The sequence below is a fragment of the Pinus tabuliformis genome, chromosome 8 (assembly GCF_031772625.1).
Source record: "Pinus tabuliformis cultivar Carrire ecotype Pingquan chromosome 8, CPIR1, whole genome shotgun sequence".
NCBI classification, from domain to species: Eukaryota; Viridiplantae; Streptophyta; class Pinopsida; order Pinales; family Pinaceae; genus Pinus; species Pinus tabuliformis.
The window spans coordinates 507,722,345-507,746,423 of NC_142294.1; the positions used below are offsets into that span (position 1 = coordinate 507,722,345).

The following is a 24,079-nucleotide window of genomic DNA, read 5'->3' on the forward strand; positions in this document are numbered from 1 at the left end:
AGGCTTATTATCTGCCTCTCGGTGTTATGTCAATGCATAATTTGTTTTACTGATTGTCAAGGTATTATAGAATTTTGTGTCTCGTGGTTCTAGCCTACAATGAGTTTGAGAATTTGGCGGAACTTTCACCTATAGTGTGGAAATTAGGTGATGATATAATAGTTTTCAAGTATGCAGCTCGCGATTCTATGTCTAGTCCTTCTTCTTCCTTTATAGGCACGAGGTCATTTTCAGTTGTTTTCATCAGTGTTCCCTTGCAACGGTGTTCATGCCTCCTAGATAGAGAATGAATAACATGTGGGGTGGAGGAGGCAATGGTAATATAGGGCAGAAAATGTTTTGTCCTTTGACTTTTTTCTTTGATGCAGTTCCTCTAGAGGTGAGGAAATAAATTCTATTGTTGGAATGTAAAGTGGTAGGGGATCCCCCTTATCATTTAGATTCTAAGTTGGTGGGCAAATATATGAAATGGGTTCCTAATCCTAGTAGATTTAGGAATATGTGGCTGCATTTTTTGAATTATTTAGCTTTACATCAAATTTTTTGAATTCTTTAGCTTTACATCAAAAAATGGTTAGCCTATTGCAACTTATTTTCAAAGACAAACAAGTGGAAAATTACAATGCATTATCCTCATTGGAGGACATTAAACACATGCTCTGCAATCATAGGTTCTTCTCGGATAATATGGATTCTCATTTGTCTCATGTACAATACTTTCTTGTGAGTGATTCTACCTTTGGTGATCTCACGGAGCCTCCAGGTGATAATTCTCAAGTGCTGACTATAATATCTTATTCTGATCGTGACTAGAGATGGTGGATTTTCATATATTTTTGTCATCAATTTTGGCATGTGATCTCTCATGTATGGCCTCTTCATGGGGTTCCTCATTATATTTTGATTTGAAAGTACATTGTTCAGGAACATAATGTTGGTTCTCACTCTTGGTTATAATTCCGAGATTTATCTAGCTTGTAGAAATTCCCACTGTAGATCACCTTGTAATCAATGTACTAAAGCAAAACACTTGATCTAATTCTACAACAATTGAGCGGAAGCTTAATCGAACATGAGCAACATCAAGCATGAACATATATAACTGAGATAGAGAATTAATCAACCATAACATAGAAGATATATCACTGGGGAAAGCACCAACCTAAAACCCCAACTTTGTATTATCATACAAGTGGAAATCTTATTCAAGTTACAAAAAGAATCAGCTCTCAAGCTATCCTGCTCTCTCTGTACTCAAACAATTCAGCTCACAAACTCAATAGACATAGAATATATCTTACTCAAGCCCTCCAAGCTTCCTATTTCCTTGCATAGTTTTGATTGGGGTCCAATGATATCACATGTGTGAATTGGCCTCATCACACTCACTATAACCTCAGGTCCAACTACGCAATCCAAAAGGAATAATATTCCTTCTGCATGCAAGGAATATTCACCAAGGAATATCCTAGCAACTGATAGTACATTGTCCCTCCATCTGATCTCAACTAGGTCTCTGACTGAACTGACATGCATGAGTTATCCATGAGTGAATACTTAGTTATCTAAATTACAATAGTTACATGCATGCAAGCATTAACTAACTGAACTCTCATTAATTTAAAAAATTGTTAAATTAATCTAACTGGACTTGACTAAGTTAAACTAAGTCAACTGATTACAACTCAATATTACAACTCATCCTTATCTCTTTAACTGAAGGTTAAATTCCTAAATTAATGGAGAAACCGTTGCATGTCCTCACATAGACTTCAAGTTTGATTTTCCTTAACTAATTAGCTCAAGATGAATTAATTAATTAATTTCCAAATTGCTGTTGATATCAAATTCGAATTTTACTTCCTATGTTTAGTCTAGGGACTGACTAAAATAAGAAGGGATCCCGAAATGCTATTTTTAGAAAAGTTATTTTTAGCATTTCTTGTTGCACACTTTTCAACACTCCTTCTCAACAAGAAAGGGATTATCAACAACCCCGATCTTGTCTCTGTGGAACTCGAACTTGCATTTTGACAATGCTTTTGTCAAAATATCTGCATCCCGCTCCTCGGTCAAAACATATTGCAACATCATGATCCTCTTGACCACACAGTCCCATAGATGATGGTAACGGATATCTATATGCTAAAACCTGTCATGAAACACTGAATTCTCAGAGAGTTTTATGCAACTCTGATTATCACAGTATATCACTGTAGGATCCATCATCTAACCAAACAATCCCACTAGAATCTTCCACATCCAAATGGCCTCACATGTTGCCTGACTCGCAGCCATGTATTTAGCCTCTGCTGAGCTAAGTGCAACTGATCTCTGTTTCCTGCTATACCAAGAAACTACAGTTGAACCAAGGTTGAAGATTCCTCCAGAAGTTCTCTTCCTGTCTGATGGACTACCTACCCAATCCGCATCTGTGAAGCCTTGCAGCTTCACTCCCTCTATCTGTTTGTACCATAATCCGTACTGTGTAGTGCCTCTGAGATATCTCAGCACATGCTTCGCTGCCTTCCAAAACAGCTTGGTAGGCTGAACCATAGCTTGACTCAGCTGGTTCACTACAAAGCATAAGTCAGGTCGTGTGTTCACCAGATACATGAGTGAACCCACCAGCTGCCGATAAATAGTAGCAACTACTACCTCACCTGAAGTAGCATCCTCCTTCCTCTAGTTCCCAAATAGAGGATTCTGCATGGGCTTGCACTTCTCCATGTGAAAGCACCTGAGTATCTCATTGGCATACTTGCCTTGAGATACAAATACTTCCCCATATTTTTGCCACACTTCCATGCCTAGAAAGTAGTGCATGAGGCCCATGTCCTTCATCTCGAACTCTCTTGCAAGGTCCTCCTTGCATGACTATATCAGTTGATCATCACCTGTCAAAATCATATCATCGTCATAAAGTACAATAATCAAGAGCTTACCATCTACCATGATGTGGTATAGGTTCGCGAGTCGCATGATGGGGTGCTTGCTTTAGCCCATACAGTGCTTGCTTGAGCCAGCAAACATGCGACTCGCGATCGAAGGCCTCAAATCCTTCAGGCTGCTCAATGTATACCTCTTCCTCAATCTTCCCATTGAGGAATGTCATCTTCACATCCATCTGATGGATCTTCCAACCCATATGAGCTGATAAAGCTAGCATCGATCTGATAGATGAGTACCTTGATACGGGAGCAAAGGTCTCATCGTAGTCGATCCCCTCAACCTGTGAGAAACCTCAGGCAACAAACCTTAACTTGTGTTTCTCAACATTGCCATCAGCTGCCTGCTTTACCTTGTAAAGCCATCAGAAACTAACCATTGACTTGTCCCTAAGTCTAGAGACAACATCCCACACACTATTCTGTATGATAGAATCGTACTCTTCTACCATTGCATCAACCCAGATTGGTTGCTGCACTGCCTCCTAAAAAGAAGAAGGCTCGGTCGCTACACAATCCCCAACCAAGGCCATGTTGCTAGTGTATCTCTCGGGAGATCTCCTCTGTCTATGCTGAGAGGATGGCTGCCCCACATTCTCTCTTGCATCCTGCATCAATCTGTTAGCTTCCCGCGAGCGTTTCCGCCCGTCTTTGGAAGACTCTCCAAGATTGGTGGTCTCCACTACTCGATCCTCTGCATGTGGCTGATCCACATCATCAAGAGGCTCCTTCTCCTTTGGAACTAAAAGTTCCTCATCGCCATGCAACTTGAGCTCCCTCTCAAGTGACACTCGCATGGCTCTTTACTCGTCGAACTTCAGATCCTTGTGCATTACAGTCCTCTGACTGGCAGGCAGAAACACATGATAGTTATGAGGTGTATCTGTTTACCCCACAAGTATCCCCAACTCAGCTGTTGGGTCTAACTTCTTCCAAGCATCTTTGGTCACATGACAAAAAACTACTGATCCAAAGATACGGAAGTGACTCACATCTAGTCGCTTCCTCGAAAAAGCCTCCATAGGTGTCTTCATCCCCAAAATACGATGAGGACTTCTGTTCTGAAGATACATTGTTGTATTGCATGCCTCAACCCACAGATGAAGTCGTAGGCTTTGGTCATGCAACATCGCTCGAGCTGCTCCCATAATAGATATGTTTTTCCTTTCGGCCACCCCATTCTATTGTGGGCTATGAGGTGCCGTCAGTTCCCGTTTAATTCCTTCTGCAGCATAGAAGTCTTTAAACTGCTAGGAAATATACTCTCCACCATTTTCACTACGTAAGGCTTTTACTTTCTTCCCAGATTCTTTCTCTGCCGAGGCTTTAAACTCAAAAAACCTCAAGAAGGTTTGATCCTTCTTTTGCATAAAGTAGATCCAGCATCTACGAGAAAAATCATCAATGAAAATAACATAGTAGCTTTCTTTAGCGGTGGAGGCTGTAGAGAATGGTCCACATACATCTGAGTGAACTCTCTCCAGGATTTCTCCAGCTCTACTATCTTGATCCTGAAAGGAAGCTTTCGCATACTTACCCAGGGTGCATCCTTTGCATGTGTCTATTTGCTCCAATTTTCCCTTGGGTAAGCCAGTAGAAATTTGTTGCATGATCTTCAAGGCCCGGTGATGCAAGTGGCCCAGTATCCTATGCCATAGCTTGCCAACATCTTGGCTTTGCACCACCTCTACTTTGGAACTCAGTGCAACACAATCATCTACCTCCATCTTGTAGAGATTCTTTACTTGAATCCCTATTTGCTTGGTCTGTCCAATGCCGATATGCCTCAGGAACACTTTTCCTTTACTAAAGACTACATCATAGCCTTTATCTTCTACCATAGCAACAGACACAAGATTATTTTTCAAACCTGGGACATATTTAACAGCAGACAGGGTAAGAGGAGCACCAGGCTCCCTCTAAAACACAATTGTACCTTCACCTGAGATACAATACTTTCCATCATCGCCCATCTCGATCCGCATTTGGAGATCCTTCTCCTCCAATGTACTGAAAAGATTCTTGTCACCTGACATGTGGAAAGAAGCTCCACTGTCCAGGTACCAAACACATCCCACCATGGATGAAACCATGCATGTGATAAGCGAGAAATCTAGCTCAAATTTTGAATCTAGTGCATCACCATCAAATCCCTTGGAGGAACCTTCCTTGGATTTCTTCTGTGGACAATTCAGAGCATAATGGCCCACTTCATGACAATGAAAGCATCACACCTTCGACTTGTCAACCTTCCTCCCACCATGAGAAGATTTGGATTGGGATGCCTTCCCTTTCCCTTTCTTAGCTTTACTCGCTAAAGCTAGATTTTCTTCATCATCTTGTTTTGATGAAGATCCATCCTTGGTGCTCCGCCTTATCTCCTCTTGCATTAGGTCTGACCAAAGTCGTTCCCAATCTGGCAGTTTCTCTCTTCCATTAACCGAGTCCTGGTAGCTATTCCAGCTCTTTGGAAGACGAAGGAGTGCTAGACTCACCATGTCGTCATCAGCAGTCATGACCACTACACTTGTAAGCTCATCCCTGCAAGTGGTGAGCTTGTTTAGGAACATACATATTGTGCCCTTTTCGCACTTGATCTTGCGAAGTTTGACCTTTAGCGCCAGCTTCCTCTGATCACTGCTATTCTGATAAAGATCTTTCAATGTTTTCCACATCGAAAATAGAGTATCCTTCCCATGGAAGCTTAAGACATTGTGATCTCCAACTCCCTCCGGGATGATTCTCATAGCTCTAACCACACACTTTTTCCATTCTGCCAGTTGAGTAGCATCAGTCGGCTCCTGGACTTCTTGATCAATGAAGTCCTTAAGGCCGCTATCTTCCAATACTGCCTCCATGTGATCCTTCCAGGCTATATAATTCGAACTGCCATCAAGAGCATATTCGAGTCTTAAACCATTGAAAGCCATCGGTGAAATAGATGTGATAAGAACTCAATTCAATATCCAGAAACCAAACTTCGTACTTCTCCTTCTTGTATACTGTTCTTCCTTGATCACCTTTGCTCCGATACCATGTAGAAATTCCCACTGTAGATCACCTAGTAATGCAATGTACTAAAGAAAAACACTTGATCTACTTCTACAACAATTGAGCGGAAGCTCAATCGAACATGAGCAACATCAAGCTTGAACAGATATAACTGAGATAGAGAAGCAATCAACCATAACACAGAAGATATATCACTGGGGAAAGCACCAGCCTAAAACCCCAACTCTGTATTATCATACAAGTGGAAATCTTGTTCAAGTTACAAAAAGAATCAGCGCTCAAGCTATCCTACTCTCTCTATACTCAAACAATTCAGCTCACAAACTCAATAGGCATAGAATATATCTTACTCAAGCCCTCCAAGCCTCCTATTTCCTTGCGCAGTTTTGATTGGGCTCCAATGATATCACATGTGTGAATTGGCCTCATCACACTCACTATAACCTCAGGTCCAACTGCGCAATCCATAAGGAGTAATATTCCTTCTGCATGCAAGGAATATTCACCAAGGAATATCCTAGCAACTGATAGTATATTGTCCCTCCATCTGATCTCAACTGGGTCTCTGACTGAACTGGCATGCATGATTTATCCATGAGTGAATACTCAATTATCTGAATTACAGTAGTTACATGCATGCAAGCATTAACTAACTGAACTTTCATTAATTTAACAAACTGTTAGATTAATCTAATTGGACTTGACTAAGTTAAATTAAGTCAACTGATTACAACTCAATATTACAACTCATCCTTATCTCTTTAACTGAAGTTTAAATTCCTCAATTAATGGAGAAACTGTTGCATGTCCTCACATAGACTTCAAGTTTGATTTTCCTTAACTAATTAACTCAAGATGAATTAATTAATTAATTTCCAAACAACTGTTGATATCAAATTCGAATTTTTCTTCCTATGTTTAGTCCAGGGATTGACTAAAATAAGAGGGATCCCGAAATGCTATTTTTAGAAAAGCTATTTTTAGCACTTTCACTTTTCACCCATTGTAGCTAAGACCTCCAATGGTTGAACTGCTATTTATAGCCCAGTTATTTATAGCAGCGCTATTTTTAGCATCTTCTATTTTTATCATTTTTTGTTGCACACTTTTCAACATAGCTTCACTGTCAAGTCTTTGTGGTTATCATTGTGGAATAACTAGTGGTATTGATGGCTTTATGTGTCTATGGATGGATCTGTGTTTTTGTGATTGGCCCTTTTATCTTGTTGTTTCTCTGGGCTCTGAATTGGGGAGGTGTGTTTATGGCTCTCGATGTTGTGTTTTTGAGTCATTTGTTGATACGAATCTGCGTGTTTATGTTGGATGGCACTCTATTTCTGTGGGCTTCTATGTGTTACGTTTTTCTCAGCGGGGCATTTTGTGCATAATGTAAACTTCTTGTTTTTTTATGGAACACTAGCACTATTGTTATTTGGGTTATGATCCAAGATAGAGAAACTATATGGCTCTAGAGATGTGATTCACCTTGGTTGCTCACGTTGGGTCTTATTTGCAATTTATTTTTCATTATGGTGACTTTTGTTCTTGAAAAAGGGCGATAAGTTATGTGGCATCTTAGCACTATGGTTTTCAGATTCGTTTATGTATCTATGGTGAAACTGACATGTATAAGGTTTGTGACGTTATGTTTTGTTCATATGGAGAGAACAATGCTACTATGTAACTTTGTGGTATGTGGGTTTGGATCTTTCATTTCTCTATAAATTTTTGGGTGAAATCTGAAAAAATAATTTTATATCCTTATTTTGCTAATAAAATCCAAAATCTTATAATTTAAAATAAAATTAATTGGAAGATGATGAATAACATGCCTCGGCTCTCGATACGACCATCCCGCCTACAAATTGCTTAAGAACCCTAACCACAGGCTGCCCCTAATGGCTTAAGCTTTTGACGCCGCCGGACTCCTTCTGGAAGCCTGCAATGGCAAAGGCTGCAGGAGGGGAGAGCTCCGCCTCCCCTCCATTGGACACTCCAAACTCTGACAAGGAACAGCATAGGATGCCTCTGACCCCTTCTGGCGCAGGCCCTGAAGCTGAGCAGGAAGGACAAAGGACGGAAGGAAAAGAGAAACCCACGGCCCAGACTGATGAGGTAAACTCAGAAAAAGAGGAGCACAATAACGCTTCGTCGTCACAGCCAAAGGCGACCTCGGCCACCTGCATCCCGAAGGCTGCAGAACGTATCAAGGTCGATCTGCCAAGCCACCGCATCAACGGTGAGATCCAATACATGCAGGATCATGCGCTAATAGGAAAGTTTCTTGGATTCTGGCCTACTGAAAAGGCATTGCAGGGCTAGATAGCCTCAAAATGGAAGCCCAAAGGACAAGTTACCCTGCAGCTTGGACCGAAAGGCTTCTTCACGGCCATCTTCCATTGTGTGGAGGACAAAGCGCGGATATTCGAAGGCGGCCCATACTTCTTTAACTCTTCAGGACTTTATCTCACGGAGTGGAAACCAAGATTTAACCCTGATAAAGAAGACTTCAGCTGGGCTCCTGTCTGGATAAGAATGTATTCCCTCCCAGTGGAATACTGGAAAGAAGAAACGCTGGCAGATATCGGCAACAAACTCGGGACCTTCATCAAAGTTGCGGCAGAAACAAAAACTCGCAAATACACCTCGTATGCCAGGATCTGCGTTCAGATGCACCTAACCAAGGCCTTAGCTGATTCGGTAAGTCTCTTTCACGATGACTTTGAATGGACACAGCCTTTAGATTATGAGCACATCCCCTTTCGCTGCCGCAAATGTCATGAGCATGGCCATCTCTTCCGAGACTGTCCTCTGAACTCACAGTCTAAAGCTTCATCTAATGACACTAATAAAGACTCGGAAGGTTTCACCAAAATTCCCACCCGCCGCAGGCATGCCAAGAAAAGCCAGGTTGTCTCTGATAATGCTATCAAAGCATATTCCCAGAACATATTCACTGTGCTTGCTTCTCAGGATCCGCAGGACCAACCCAGCTCTGACCCCTTGGAAAAGTCTTTTATGCCTTCATCCACCCACAACCCCTCAGCCCCCATGCAGTCCTCAGATCCCGCCTCTTCTCACCACATTCCTAACCCTCCTTCGGATAATGCAAAATTGGTTTTAGATCATAGTATTTTCCCCTCTACCCAGGGGAAATCTATCATAGATAACAAACAGCAAGCCGCAGCCATGGATCTAGATGCAGCTCTAGCTCTCAGTCTACAGGAAAACACAGATGAGGAAGATCAGACCACCCCTATCATCATCGAGGAAGATCAGGTGGATATCACCTTAGATGGTCTTGACATCTTCAAACTTGAAACGGCATGCAAACAAAAAGAATACAACTTAATTCCCCCCTGGCAAATAGACAGACTTGAAGGAGTCCTGACCAAAGTGTAGCACAATTAAAGTCTTGGCATACAAGGAGGAAGCCCCTGGGACGGAAAAAAGGCACTCAAAGAAACCAAGAAAAGGGGACGAAAGACAGACCTCCAGAGGACCATAATAGTAGGTGAAATACTTGTGGAATCGGGGCGATTCCCTAAGTTGACAAAATTCTATAAACCCAAACCTCAGTTTACATGAAGCTCATTTCCTGGAATGTGAGAGGACTCAACAGCCCCTCAAAACATCGAATGATCAAAAACCTGATTCAACAAGAAAAACCTTCCATAGTTTTTCTTCAAGAGACAAAAAGCAGCAATGCAGCTATTGAAAGAATTCGAAACAAGATTTGGGTAGGTAGCAGCTCTATTTCGATAGATGCCTCTGGGGCCTCAGGTGGACTTGCCATTCTGTGGAACCCGCAGACTATTTCATTATATGATTTCCATGCCACCCTTCATCTTATCCAAGCTTCCTTCCACCTCATCGGCACCAATATTCATGGGCATCTCACAAATGTGTATTTTCTGCAGACAATTCAGCAAAAACTGGATCTTTTGGATACAATCTCCATCCTCAATGAAAACAGGCAATTTCCCCTCTGGATCGGTGGCGGAGACTTCAACATCATAAAATCTATGGAGGAGAAAAAAGGAGGCAGAATCAGGCTCGACAGTGACAGCACTGGCCTCAGAGAATTCATTCAGAACAATCAACTCATGGATATTCCAACCTCCAATGGAATTTTTACTTGGACAAATAAGCGTCGAGGCATTCACCACATAGCCTCAAGGCTCGACAGGTTCTTCATCTCGGACAATGCAATCCACCTGGGAGGGGACTTCAACGCCTCCATCATTCCCCAAGGAGGATCCGATCACTGGCCAATTTTGCTACAATGGTCCAGGCCAGGCAATTGCTGCAATAGACCTTTCCGATTCGAAGCCTTCTGGCTCACACATACCAATTTCAAGACAGTGGTAAAAGAAGCATGGAAATCCTATATTCCGCCAGAGGGAGCAAAGATGTATCAATTCCAGCAAAAGCTGAAAAACTTAAAACAAGTCCTCAAAGTCTGGAATCGCACACATTTTGGTAACATTCAGGAGAATCGCCAAAGACTGGAACAGCAAATGAAAGCACTTCAACAAACTTTCATTCTAGAAGGCAGAACAGATGAACAAACACAACAGGAGCAGATCCTCTGGAATCAAATTGAAGAGCGCAGGAAACAAGAAGAAACTCTCTGGCGTCAAAAATCCTGAATCAGCTGGCTAAAAGAGGGGGAGAAGAATACAAAATTCTTCCATAAAACCACAATCCAAAGGCGAATGCACAATAACATTACATTCATAAACAATCAACAAGGGGAAAGAGTCGAAGCACATGAGGATATGGAGAAGGAATTCACAGGATATTTTAGAGATATTCTCAAGGAGCCCACAGGTAATAGGGATGAAGCAATCAGAACCATCACGCAACACATTCCTCGAATCATAACGGAGGATCACAATAATAAACTGCTGCAGCCCACGACTCTACAGGAAGTCGAAGAAGCCATGGCTCAACTTAAAGATGGCAAGGCTCCTGGGCCGGATGGCTTTACAGCCAATTTCTTTCATGAATTTTGGGAGCTCATTAAAGCTGAGGTTTGGGAACTAGTGGAGGAATCCAGAATCATGCACTGGATCCTCCCTGCCCTTAATTCCACCTTCATAGCATTGGTTCCCAAAGGAGAAGAACCAAACAGGCCGGAAAAATATAGACCAATAGCGTTATGCAATGTTATCTACAAGCTCATCTCAAAGGTCATAGCGAACAGGCTTAAACCACTCCTTCCTCTACTCATCTCTCCAGAACAGACGGGATATGTAGAAGGTCGGCAGATCATGGATGGAATAATTCTATCAAATGAGGTAATTCACTCATTAAAGCTTCTCAAAAAACCAGGTATGATTCTAAAACTAGATCTCTCTAAAGCCTTTGATAAACTCAGTTGGAAGTACATTCACAAAATGCTTTTGGCTTTTGGTTTTAGCGCAACTTGGACCAGATGGATCATGAACCTTATCTCCTCTCCCAGCTTCTCTGTCCTGCTGAATGGTTCACCCTCATCTCCTTTTCGTCCCTCCCGTGGCATTAGACAGGGGGATCCACTTTCACCTTTTCTCTTTGTTCTAATGGCAGAAGGGCTCAGCAGGCTTCTCAAATCCGTCGTTTCCTCACAAGCTCTAAAAGGTATCTCCATCCATGGTCTCAATCCTCAGTCTCATCAGCAGTTTGTTGATGATACCATGTTATTCGGCCATCCTTCCTCGCAAGAAGCCTCTGTCTTCAAATCTTTACTCTCCCTCTTCTCCGAAGCCTCTGGCACAACCATAAACGCCTCGAAATCTCAGCTCTTCTTCTTCAACACCCCCCCCACTACGCAGAGGAATATTGCCAGAATTCTGGGGTTCACCATTTCCCATCTGCCTTCCAAATACCTTGGGGCTCCCCTATCAGACTCTGCCATCAAACATGCTTCTTGGCGGTCTCTCCTTGATAAATTAGAATCTAAGCTTTCATCATGGACTTTCTGTGCTCTAAATATGGCAGGCAGACTCGTCTTAATCAAATCAGTCTTACAAGCAATGCCATTGTATCTTTTTTCCATCATGGCAGCTCCAAAATGGGTCCTTAAAGCCATTCGTAACCTTCAGCGCAACTTCCTATGGGGCTCCTCTGGACTGAATAGAAAATGGGCCCTTGTTAACTGGAAAGAAGTCTGTAAAATCAAATCCGAAGGAGGGCTAGGATTAAGGGATCCTCTCCAAAGCAATAACACAATGGGAGCTCGAATGTGGTGGAACTGGATCTCCAAACCTCATTCACCATGGGCCAGATTATGGCAAGCAAAATATGCCCCGGGAAGTCAATGGAACGATCTCATAAGAATCAACTCCACAACCCAAGGATCACCCATCTGGAACACAGCAAAGCTTCACAGCAATTTCATTCAAGAGCACAGCTTCTGGGAAATTCACTCAGGCACAACAGCAAGGTTCTGGGAGGATTCGTGGCAGCAACTCCCTAAACTAGCAACTTTATTTCAAAAGCCTCTTTGGCAAATTCATATGCAACAGGCGAACCTCACCCGTGTCCACCAATTCTGGCAACAATCCACGCACCATGACTTCCAAATCTGGAAACCAGCTAGCCTCTGGCAGATGGACTGGCAGGGAGAAACGCATTCTGACATCGATCAGGAACTCACATACAGAAGAATTCGCTACTCCAACCAGCAGGACAGACTAAGATGGGGTCATACACCCAAAGGAACATTTACCACTAAAGAAGCTCATCAACTGCGCTATTCAGACATCCAGGCAGACAAGGATCAAATATGGGGAAAAGTTTGGCTACCAGGTCTATGGCCCAAGATTTCAACTTTCTTATGGCTTCTAAGTAAAAGGCGCATACTCACCTGGGACAACTTGATAAAATGGGGATTCATTGGGCCATCAAGATGCCCAAATTGCAATCTCAACTCTGAGACCATCAGTCATTTAATGGAAACATGTCCGCTCGCCAAGCAACTATGGGAGAAAGTTGAAAAATGCAACATGAGATCGGACGCAAGGATGGAGGATGTAACAGAAACTATCAGGAACTACACTAAGGACCCGTTTAAAAGCCAACTTCTCAACACGCTATGGAGTCTTATCCCAGGCTTTTTGTATTAGATTCTCTGGAAGGAGCGAAACTACAGAATCTTCAATAATACCTACCAGACAATAGACGCTCTGTGGCTTATCTTCAAAAAAAACATTCAGGAAACCTTAGCCATCAGGACGTGGTATGATACAGACATGCCAGAATCTCAGCAGGAGCGCAACATATTGAAAGAATGGAATCTAGACCTTTCCTCCTTAGCCAAGGTCATCGCCCGTCCCTCAATCAGCTCCACCTCCCCGTTATCCTGGTCCCCACCCGCTACCAACTCATACAAGCTAAATTTTGACGGGGCGGCCAAAGGTAATCCCGGGCCTGCCGGATTTGGAGGAATCTTCAGAAGCCACACAGGAGCATTATTGCATATATACTATGGAGCAATTGGTAAAGACACCAACAATGCAGCAGAATTGGAAGGACTCTGGGAAGGGATATGCATAGCAGAACAAAAGCACTTCTTCCCTCTTGAGGTTGAAGGAGACTCTTTCATTCTCATAGCCGCTGCTAAAAGATTACAGGCAGGGGCTACCGCAGTCAAGATCGCATCAAGTTGGAGATTGCTCAGTAGAATGGAATCACTGGAGGAAAAGCTAAAAAATCCTCAAAGCATAACCTTCCAGCATGTAAGAAGAACAGCAAACCAGGTAGCAGACAGAATGGCTAACCAGGGCGTATCTCAGCAAATACCATACTTCTCAGGTTCACTGGACATGGTAGATGATGACCAACTCAAAAAGGACTGCATCTCTTTGGTGCAAAAAGATCTCTCCCTCCCAGATGCGGGTGTTTAATAGGCCGCGCAGCCCACAGCTGGTGCGTCACATGGGCATGTGTCAGCCCAGACGTGCCACGCAGCACCCTGCAGCCTGCTTCATAAGGGCGCATGCAGATGATCCTACGCGGGAGTTATTACCAGTCTTGTCTGCCTTTATTGTCCTCCTGCAACTCTCTGCGATGGCGCTTCATATCCCGGGAGCCTCTGTCACATTCTGGCATTCATTCGAAGCTGCTGGGCACTCCGCTGCAGCGTTGGAGCATTCTCTGGTAAGGTGGGGGATTGTGCAGGGACATTCCTGCTCTGTGGCAAACTCAACAATGTAGAGGGAGCGCCTCAGAATGAGCAGCCGACGAGGAGGCTCTCAGGGTCGGGCTTCAGCTCGGAGGACCGCAATTTCTCCTTCTTCCTCTGCCGAGGTAACATCTGACCAGCATGGCTTCCATGGCAGAGCAACTGGACGTGGCAGCGCACCTTGGAGAGGAGATATACCAGAATGCGGACATGCAGCGCATCCCACAGTCAGGTGCCCGCAATTGATATGGAACGCCCTACCAGGGATAATTCCTCTCCGGCCACTCAAGTTGCCCTTGCGGGCCCAAGCGAACCAGCTCAGAGGATCCATACCAGCCCGGTGGTCCCTCTCTCGGACTTGGATGACTCTCAGCAATTTAGGGGCAAGATGGAGGAAGAGCCATATACCACAGACGAGGATTAACTCAACCATCAGTTCGCCCTCAACAGCCTGGAAAGGAAAGCTACGCATTGTTTTCGTACCTTGTTATCTGTATGTGTTCGGTTTCCGTCTGGATTTCCAAATCTATGTGTCGACTATAAGGGTTCTTATGTTTATCAGTCTTAGATCATGTAATGTCATGTGTCATTATGTTAGTCTGTCACAACATGTCCATGCTCAGCATCAAATTTTTGTACCTGTTCAATTTTGGGTATGTATAATTTGGGCAAACTGTCAATCTTTCGACAGAAGTTACAGGGCCATGGCCCTGTTGTAACACTTATGTAATTTTTTGACTTTTGTACTACTAATAGAATAGCCTGATTCAGAAGAAAAAAAAAAAAAACTTAAACTTTAATTAAAAAATATATATATATACAAAAGAAATCTATTTTATCATTACTTTACCTCATAAAACTTATTCAACACATAACTATTAAAAAATATTACTTAAGCCATATAAATTAAAAAGAACAAGCATAACAACCAAAAAAACAACAAACTCATTTTCTCAATATTTAGTAAAATTATCCTATAATTAACATTTTAAAATATCCATTATTATGAAAAAAAAATATTTTTTAAACTTAAATATTTCAATGTATAATTAACATTTTAAAATATCCATTTTTATGAAAAAAATATATTTTTTAAACTTAAATATTCGATGTATAATTAACATTTTAAAATATCCATTTTTATGAAAAAAATATATTTTTTTAACTTTAAATTATATAAAATTAGTAAATTGAATTTTTTATTTTTTAAAATTATTTTTATTTTAAAATTATATAAATTTTTGAACTTTGAAAAATTATAAACAAATAAATATACTTGATAAGAAATGTAATAAATTTATTTAATTGCACTGTTGGGATTTATAAAATAATTGGTTAATTCTTAGTAACCTCGTGATACTTAGTTGATTAAATTGATTGAAAATTTTAAATAGTGAAATTTGACAATTGATTGATTCTATAAAAGTATTATAAAATTAGGAAATTGAATTTTAAAAAGATAAAATGAAATATAAAAATTGATGATAAGTTAAATTATTTTTTAATCACAAATAACTAATAAAAACAATTTTAAATGTAAAAATTGCTAAATTGTTTAAATAATTTAAACAATAAAAATGGATGAATTGATTGATTATATAAAAAGCATTGTAAAATTAAGATATGGAACATTTATAATTAAATTTCAATTAGTTAAATTATTTTTTAGTTAAATAATTGATAAAAAATATTTTAAATATAAAAAATGTCAAATTATTTCAATAATTTAAATAGTAAAAATGAATGAATTGATTGATTATATAAAAGTATTATAAATTTGAGAAATAAAATATTTATAATTGAATTTTAAAAATATTTATAAAAAAAATAATAAATTTAATTAATTTTTAAATGAATCAATTGCAACCTATTTTTAAAAGTCTAAAGTCATTAAATTAAAAAAACAAAATATTCCCCAAACTATTAATTTTTTTAACTTTACATAAATAATATCAAATATTAATTATGCTAATCAATTAAAATTTATAAATAATTTATAAAAATTACTTAATAAAAAAAATTAAAAAATAACAATTATTGACAAAATTTATAAATATGAAATGTGATTTAACTTTCTTTATTACATAATAGAAAACATTAATAAATAGATGATAATGAAAAACATTGATAAAGGCAATTTTTTTCCTAATTTTAAAATGCCAAATAATGATTCTAGATAATATTTTGCCCAATTTCAACGGTTGATTTTAGAAATATGAGTGTTTTCCCACTTTCAAAAATATGATTTTAGAAATAATATCTTTGTAACAAATCAACTAATGAATTATGGAAATATATTTCACCACGTGCAGAGTTTAATATAAAGTTGGAAAGATAAGCACCAGCTGACTTCAGGTTTACATTCAACGAACAATGGTACGCTATAATTGACACGCGTCCAATCCACTGCATTAACAATCGATACTTACGATGACGTTCATTATAGTTAGAGATAGGATTTCAAAATATATATGCTTTTATATAGGGTTTTGTTTAATGGGTAGGTTTAAAATTATATTTTTATTTCCTTTTGTTTAATGGAAATAAATAAGTTATTTATATATATATATTTAAATTATAAAATTAAAATGATATATATTTAATATTTATATGGATTTAATTATTTAATCACTTTATTAAATTTATATGGTGTAGTGATCACGATAATGAAAAGACAATCTACATGTAACAATGATTTGGGAGGCTTATTATTAGGTTTATGGTTACATATAATTGCAATTAAGATTTTCTCTATGTAGTTTATCATTCTATGTCTTATCTTGATGGTACAAGATTTAATGAGCTTGTCGCTTGTGTAGATGATGGTTTGTTGGTTGATGGATTGGGTTTATATGGCAATTATGGTAATTTGTTGTGCCATTAATTCACTTTACGCTGGTGACATCTATTTCTACCCCGACCATAGTGAACAATGGTTATGATTTGTCATCCCAATGGATGTAGACATGTTGTTTCCACCCACATCTAGAGTTCCTTCCATTTTCACTCATTGCTTGCTTTTCTTTTCTAATTGATTCTCTAGTTCCAGGCTACCATGGTTTCTCGAGCAAAGCAAAGTGTGAAAGAATGTCTTGTTGATACTTTTCATAATCATATTTCGAAATTCGTCATCATTGAGCACACCTTTAATTATAAACACCTTATTTTCTTTGAAAAAAACTAAAATCCTTTGCTTTGTAAACTATTATACTTGCAATCACCAACCTAAGAGATGGGGAGGATGGGGAATCAAGAGATTGGCCATATTCTCCAAAGCGCTGGCAGCCAAGTTAGGTTGGAGCCTTCTAACAGCGGACAGTCTCTGGACCAGGGTGGCACATTCTAAATATATAAAGCCATTATCTACTCTTGATTGGCTTTGCACCAGACCAGGGCATAGCTCGCAATATTCAAATATTTGGAAAGCTGTCATTGATTCTATCCCCCTACTAAGAGAAGGCATTACATGGCGAATCAAAGAAGGGAATGTTGTTAGGATAGGGGTGGACCCTTGGGTAGGCTGTGGGAATGCACACAGACTCCCGGCGGATCTGGTGCGCTATCTCAATGACAGAGGCATAGTATATATTAATCATATCGGGGACCAAGATAACACCACATTTCTACAGCAGGCTTGGATTACAGACAGAGCATTGAATTTGCCTCACCAGTGGATAGATGATTGGAAGGATTTTACCTCTGCGCTCAGTCAGGCAAATATCAGACTCCTGGACGGACCGGATGAAATTATATGGGCACATGCCAAACATGGTGCATACACTCCTAAGTTAGGATATCTTAAACTTATGGAGTCATTCATGCCACCTGATATTCACAGTGCATGGAAGTCGATCTGGAAGTTAAAGGCTGCTCCAAGGACTAGACTCTTAATGTGGAATATCATTTTTGACAAAGTTCCGACTGGTTCCAACCTTATCAAGCGATCTTTCCACAGGCCATATCGTTGTCACCTCTGTTTAAATGCTGAAGAAACAACGGAGCACCTTTTCCTCTCTTGCACCGTGACCACACATATTTGGCAAGACATTACCTCTCATATTCCTCATCTGAATCCTTGGCGCGGGGCATCCCTTCAGGAAGCATGGTCTTCCTGGTTCACTGAGCATTCTGGCAAAGCCAAAAACCTCCCTTTGTTGATCTGCTGGGCTATATGGATAGCTCGCAATTTATCGATTTTTCAATTGAAGAGAACCCACTGGCCCTCGGTCATCCTTTCCACGGTTGCCGATTACAACCTTATACCTGAAGACATAATTGTACCTACTCCTCGCACTCTCTCCCCGATTCCCATTGATCACTCAAAACCTTGGGCTTTTTTTGATGGATCGGCCCAACCTGATGGCTGTGGGGGGGGTGCTACACTTCATTTAAATGACAGGCATAGTTTTAAGATTCAAATATATCTTGGCAGAGGCACTAACAATTACTCTGAGCTCATTACAGCTAAACATATTATTCATTTTGCTATTCTTAAACGATGCCGACACTTGCAGCTATTTGGAGACTCAAAAGTTGTTTGCAATTGGCTTAACAATGCATCTCATTGCCATGCATTTGCTTTAAGACATATTTTGGAGGAAGCCAAGAGACTGACTATGTCCTTTGAATCTTTTACCTGTCATCATATATACAGGGAGCAGAACACCATTGCAGATCAACTCTCCAAAGAGGTCGCGCACAGAATAGGAGAAGACTGGTGGATACAGGAGGACACAGACGGCACCTATTACCAGTACTATCATCGCCCTTTTGATGAACATCAAGATTGATGGGCTATATAGCCCATTTATATGCTGATAGTTTTTGTTTATATACAGTTTTGTAGATAAAGACTTTACTGTACATCTTTTGATATATATAGTATATTTGCTCTCTGCGAAGAGCAGGACATCATATTTTGCTTCTTTTTTTTACTGTTATAACATGCTCCCTGCATGGAGATATAAACAGCAATAGTGAACTCGACAGGCACACTGCCTGCATTTGAATATGCCTCGGCATCTGCAGAAAGTAATTTTCTTAAATACTAATGGAAATTACGACTTTTTCCCCGGGGAAAAAAAAAAAAAAAAAACTATTATACTTGCAACATTATTAGAGAAGTTCTCGAAATCAAAAAAGGCCCTAACAATTTCAACATAGTGGAGGAATATAATTTAAGCCAATCTTGGAAGCCACTTATTTATAATTTGATCATTAGACCTCCTTTACCTATCCTTGTTTATATTTTTCATTCTTTAATTTTAGTTTGTATTGTTGCTCCATTGTTGCCACCTCCCCTTTATATTTTCTTAATGGCCTAATATTTTTATCTTTTAATATAGAGTTAAATATTAATAATTGATTGATATAATATTAATTTTCATTTTCTTGAATATCTCTATAGTATTTCTCCCTTTTCCTCCTATTTCCTTGCATATCCCTTCCTTAAGCAACTATCCTTTAATGATTGTATTCTTATCCTTTCTTTTTATTCCTCTCTCTACACTCTTTTCAAGCATTCAAGATGAAAATGTCCCTGATGATGGATGGAGTGTCCACTTAAAATGTTGGACATTTCGAAACTTGACACACAATTTACTTCCACAAATATCACAATCATGACAAACCATTCCAACCTATCCAAGATGGGAGGGATAAGACTTGTCTACCCTTTTACATGCTTCAATTAAATCACATAACAATTAATGAATGTTCCACCTCAATTATCTGGTGTCAAGGTGGAATTATGGCATCGTCATTCAAGGAGGAACTCATCACCTTTCATCATTTTCAAGGAAGGGGTGCATAGTCTAGCTTTGACAATCTCTGGGACTCTATTTTAGTCTTGTCTCACATGATGATAACCATATTTTCTCTCCCAGTAATGCTTGTTGTCATCTTGTTGTCACGTTGAATGTTCATTGTGCCAACAAAGGGAACCAACCCAATCGCAGACCCCAATTAGATCCGCTTTCGTTTGGAGTGGCTAGTTCCAATGAGTTTTAAAGGATCCCGTAAACTGTTATAGGTGTTGTAATATTGCTTCTTGGAGGAAGACTTCAATTAAATCAACAAAAGAAATAGCTAACCTATATGCACTAAGCTCTACCTATACTGATTCTACCTACGTGTGTTAATCTTAACTATTCTAACATATCTTGCAGGAGCATAATAAAAAAAGATTAAACATCATATTTAGATTCCAAGTCCAAATGAATCAATTATTGAGTTCACCAATGAACAAGTTTGTATTTAAGCTTAATTGCAATCTAATTATTCATACAAGAATACACATTCTTGTTTCTACAAATAAAACTTGCAACTGATGTTTAATTTAGCTTCGAATTGGAGACCGCTCATGAATTAACCATGATAACGAATTATATTCAAATAACCAAGACTAGTCATGAGTTGTTTGTTATCACTGTGCACCAAAAAAAAACATATATATCCTCATGCCAGTCACAACACCTTGATTCCAAACATGAAAGAAAAAAGGAAAATGAATCTGAAAAAAGGATTCTTCTTGATCGAAATAGTCTTCTTTATTAGCATAATAAAATTGACCCCTCTTCTGCCAAAAAAATGTCCTCCTCCCATCTTTGGAGGTAATATTTAAGTAGAAAAACATTGACCCTCCGTCTTCCCCACCGACTTTCCACCTTCCTCCCCTTTTCAATATACAAACGTAGAATGGTCGGTGAAACTACTGACACGTTGAGGTCACATTTGCTGGAGCGTTCTATTTCCTAGGGGGAATGAATGGATGCCGATGGAAAGTAGAATGACTGCGTGTCATCTCCTCATGATGAAACCCGGGACAACATCATTTTCGGAATACACAGGTAACGCATGGAAACCCGACCATGAATGCCTAAGGCCAGATCTTAAATAGAGTACTCCTAGATATATATATATATAGATATATATATATAGATATAGATATATATATATATAGATATAGATATATATATATATATATATATATATATATATATATATATATATATATATATAGATATATATATATATATATATATATATATATATATTCTTTGGATCCGCTTATGCATCTTTTACCCGGAGCCATTCTTGATGCTTATGCATCTGCTGTTCGACCTCGCTTGCCTTCTCTTGGTCCTCGCTTGTAGAAATAATCAACATCAGATATGCTTATGAAAATATCATAGAAATGCCTAAAAACACAAATCTTTCCCTCAATAAAACTTATATAAAATCAAAAGTAACAAGTGTGAAAGAATCGGCCCCTAGTTCAGCCAAGGTTGCGATGCGATTAAGTCGCAATCGCACATCGTAGCGGGCAGTCACATGCACCATCACCCCTGGTTCCACCGATTGCGATTTGCGATTGGCCGGACCCAAAAATATATGTGTTGCATTTAATAATCCCGACGGTTCCGCCATATCGCATCACGCTTTATGTATAAGCTTTGAATTCCACTGATTGCGATTTGTGATGGGCTTCGGACCCAAAATCATATGTGCTTCGCTTAATAATCCCGACGGGTCCGCCATATCATGGAATGCCTTATGTATGGGCCTTGGGTTCCGCTGATTGTGATTTGCAATGGAGGAGCGGACAAGCAATTGCGATAAGCGATGTAACGGTGGACCCGAAAGGATATGGACATGGTTAATTGCATTTGAAGTCTGGAAGGTCCTCGCTTATCGGATGCAAAAGAGGAAGGCGCAGTGTAACCGCGGAAATTGAGAGATTGTGATAGCGATAAAGGCAAGCATCGAGAAATGTATAAAGACCGAAAAAGCACGGAAAAGGTAAGTTAAATATGCTTGCAAAGTATTTCTATTACAAAAGTGTTATAATAGAAATAAAGGCACGATAGAAGGTTTTGTGGGTTGAGTCCACATACGACCATAGTAAAGAGTGGGGGTTGGTTATATGTGTGGGCATAGAGCACCATGAAGGTTTATGAGGATTGAAAAAGTCTCAATGAAAGATATGAATGAAGGGCTAGACTGGGTTATAAATGAATCATGCCACAAAGATTTATTCAGGGGGGGTCTTAACCATTAAGAGTTGAAGATTTGACTCAGCAGAGAGTTAAAATCCCTGGGATAAAAACAGATCATTCAGAGAGTTATCATTCAGAGAAATGAAAGATCAAACTTCTAGGGGACCCATTCAAATTTGCCACTAGAGCAGGTTTTAATAGGGTGGTGGTTGTGGCCACAACAAATGGCGAACCGCTGGGCGAACCAGTTATCTCTGTTACCAAATAAACTTTGATCCATAGAACATCAAGGTGTTAAGATAAACTTGAAATGTAAACTGTATAGACAGATAGGCATGGGTTCCACTTCAGCATTAATTGCTTTGGGTGGGATAAAGACAAATAACTTCTACTTACTGATAGGGTTTTGAAAGGCATTCTCTAATTGTCGTATTATGGGATTCATTGACCCTCCTTTACCTGTTTTCTACTTTCAAAATCCTTTTGGGGCCATCACTCGTTTGTCAATACCTGTTTAGGTTATACATCAACTCTTTATTGCACATCAAGCTTGATGAATATATGTAGATATGCTTATCTGCACTTTATGTAAGAAATTTTAGTGCTATACTTTCGTATGATCGAATGGGGAGCAGTCATGGATGATGCCATATTTTTAAACTGCTTAAGCAAGGTTGGGGTTGCTGTATCAACCGATACTCTGAGCCCAACAATAGTCCCTACTCCAACCGGCTTCCCAAAAACCATGTCCTTCCAGATTGGGACAAGGACTCGACATTTCATTTTATTTTAAATAATTCCTTCCAGTTTTAGGCACAAGGACTAGAGCACAATTGGATTTGCCACAAGATAAATGACAGTGAGCGTAGCCCATGAAAGGAGGTTGGCTTGTAGATGACAGATATTGGAAATTTTAGTGTGGTGGATGGAACCAATGGAGAATAACTGCAAACCTCATAGGCAAGCATAGGCTAGGTCTAGGTGAGATTTTGAAAATGAAGCGTTCCGCCATGCCAATCCAATTCGTAGTTACACATTTTCGTTTTATAAAGATGTCCCTACATGTTTCGAGTATCCAGGTTATCAATAGAGCCTTCCTAGTTCCCAACATGTGCCAATGAGTGGCTTTGACTCGAATTTCATCGCTGATTTTGCAAGTCCTCATAGGCTTATCAAAGGCTCGCTTGATTTGCAAGGTAATAATGAATTTAGGATCTGTAGACTCATCAGTAGGTTAATGAGGGAAGCAAAAAGCTAAAGGTAGTGAATGAGGGCAATCGGAAGAGGGTTATAAAAGGTGAAAATGAGACTTGAAAGACCAAAATCAATTGACTGAAAAGGACTGAAATTCAAAACAGCAGGAAGATAAACTTTGTGTAAAACAAGAACAGACATGATGAAAATATAACTAAGCTAACAGCAAAAAATAAAATGAATCCTAACCTACTCAGGAGGTAACCACCATGTGGTGGCTACTGGAAGTACCTCTTAAGATGTTGGCCATTAACAGGGAGTTTTTTGGTTTCTCCCTGTAAATTTTTCAATTTGTAGGTTCCCTGACCAATTTTTTCCTCAACTTGGAATGGGCCCAACCATGTGTTGGAATTTCATGTGCTTACCTTTTGGTTCACTCAACTTGTCCCATTTCAGGACAAGCTCTCCGAATTGGTAATCTTTATATCCTACCAGATGGTGATCAAACCATCTCTTCACAATCATTTGGTGATTCTTGAACTTGTTTCTGGCATTATCTCTCAATTCCTCCAACCTCACTAGTTGGTTGATCCTTTTTTGAAGGCTGAAGGGGTCCCTCTCGAGGCTTGGGAGAGCTGTAACGAGGGAAGGGTAACGTTTGGAGGCAATATGGTTTCCTATCCATAGATAAGGAAGTATGGGGAGTTTCCTAATGCTACTTTTGGGGTGACCCTATCAGCCCAAAGGGAGTTTGTTAG

At 39.7% G+C, this 24,079-nt stretch overlaps 1 protein-coding gene across 1 annotated transcript; it reads left to right on the forward strand.

The window, feature by feature from the left end:
• Window positions 1–9,544: 9,544 nt before the first annotated feature.
• Window positions 9,545–10,612, forward strand: LOC149236311 (uncharacterized). Its single transcript, XM_089368836.1, has one exon. The coding sequence runs from the start codon at window positions 9,545–9,547 to the stop codon at window positions 10,610–10,612; it is 1,068 nt and encodes a 355-aa protein (XP_089224962.1).
• Window positions 10,613–24,079: the final 13,467 nt, after the last annotated feature.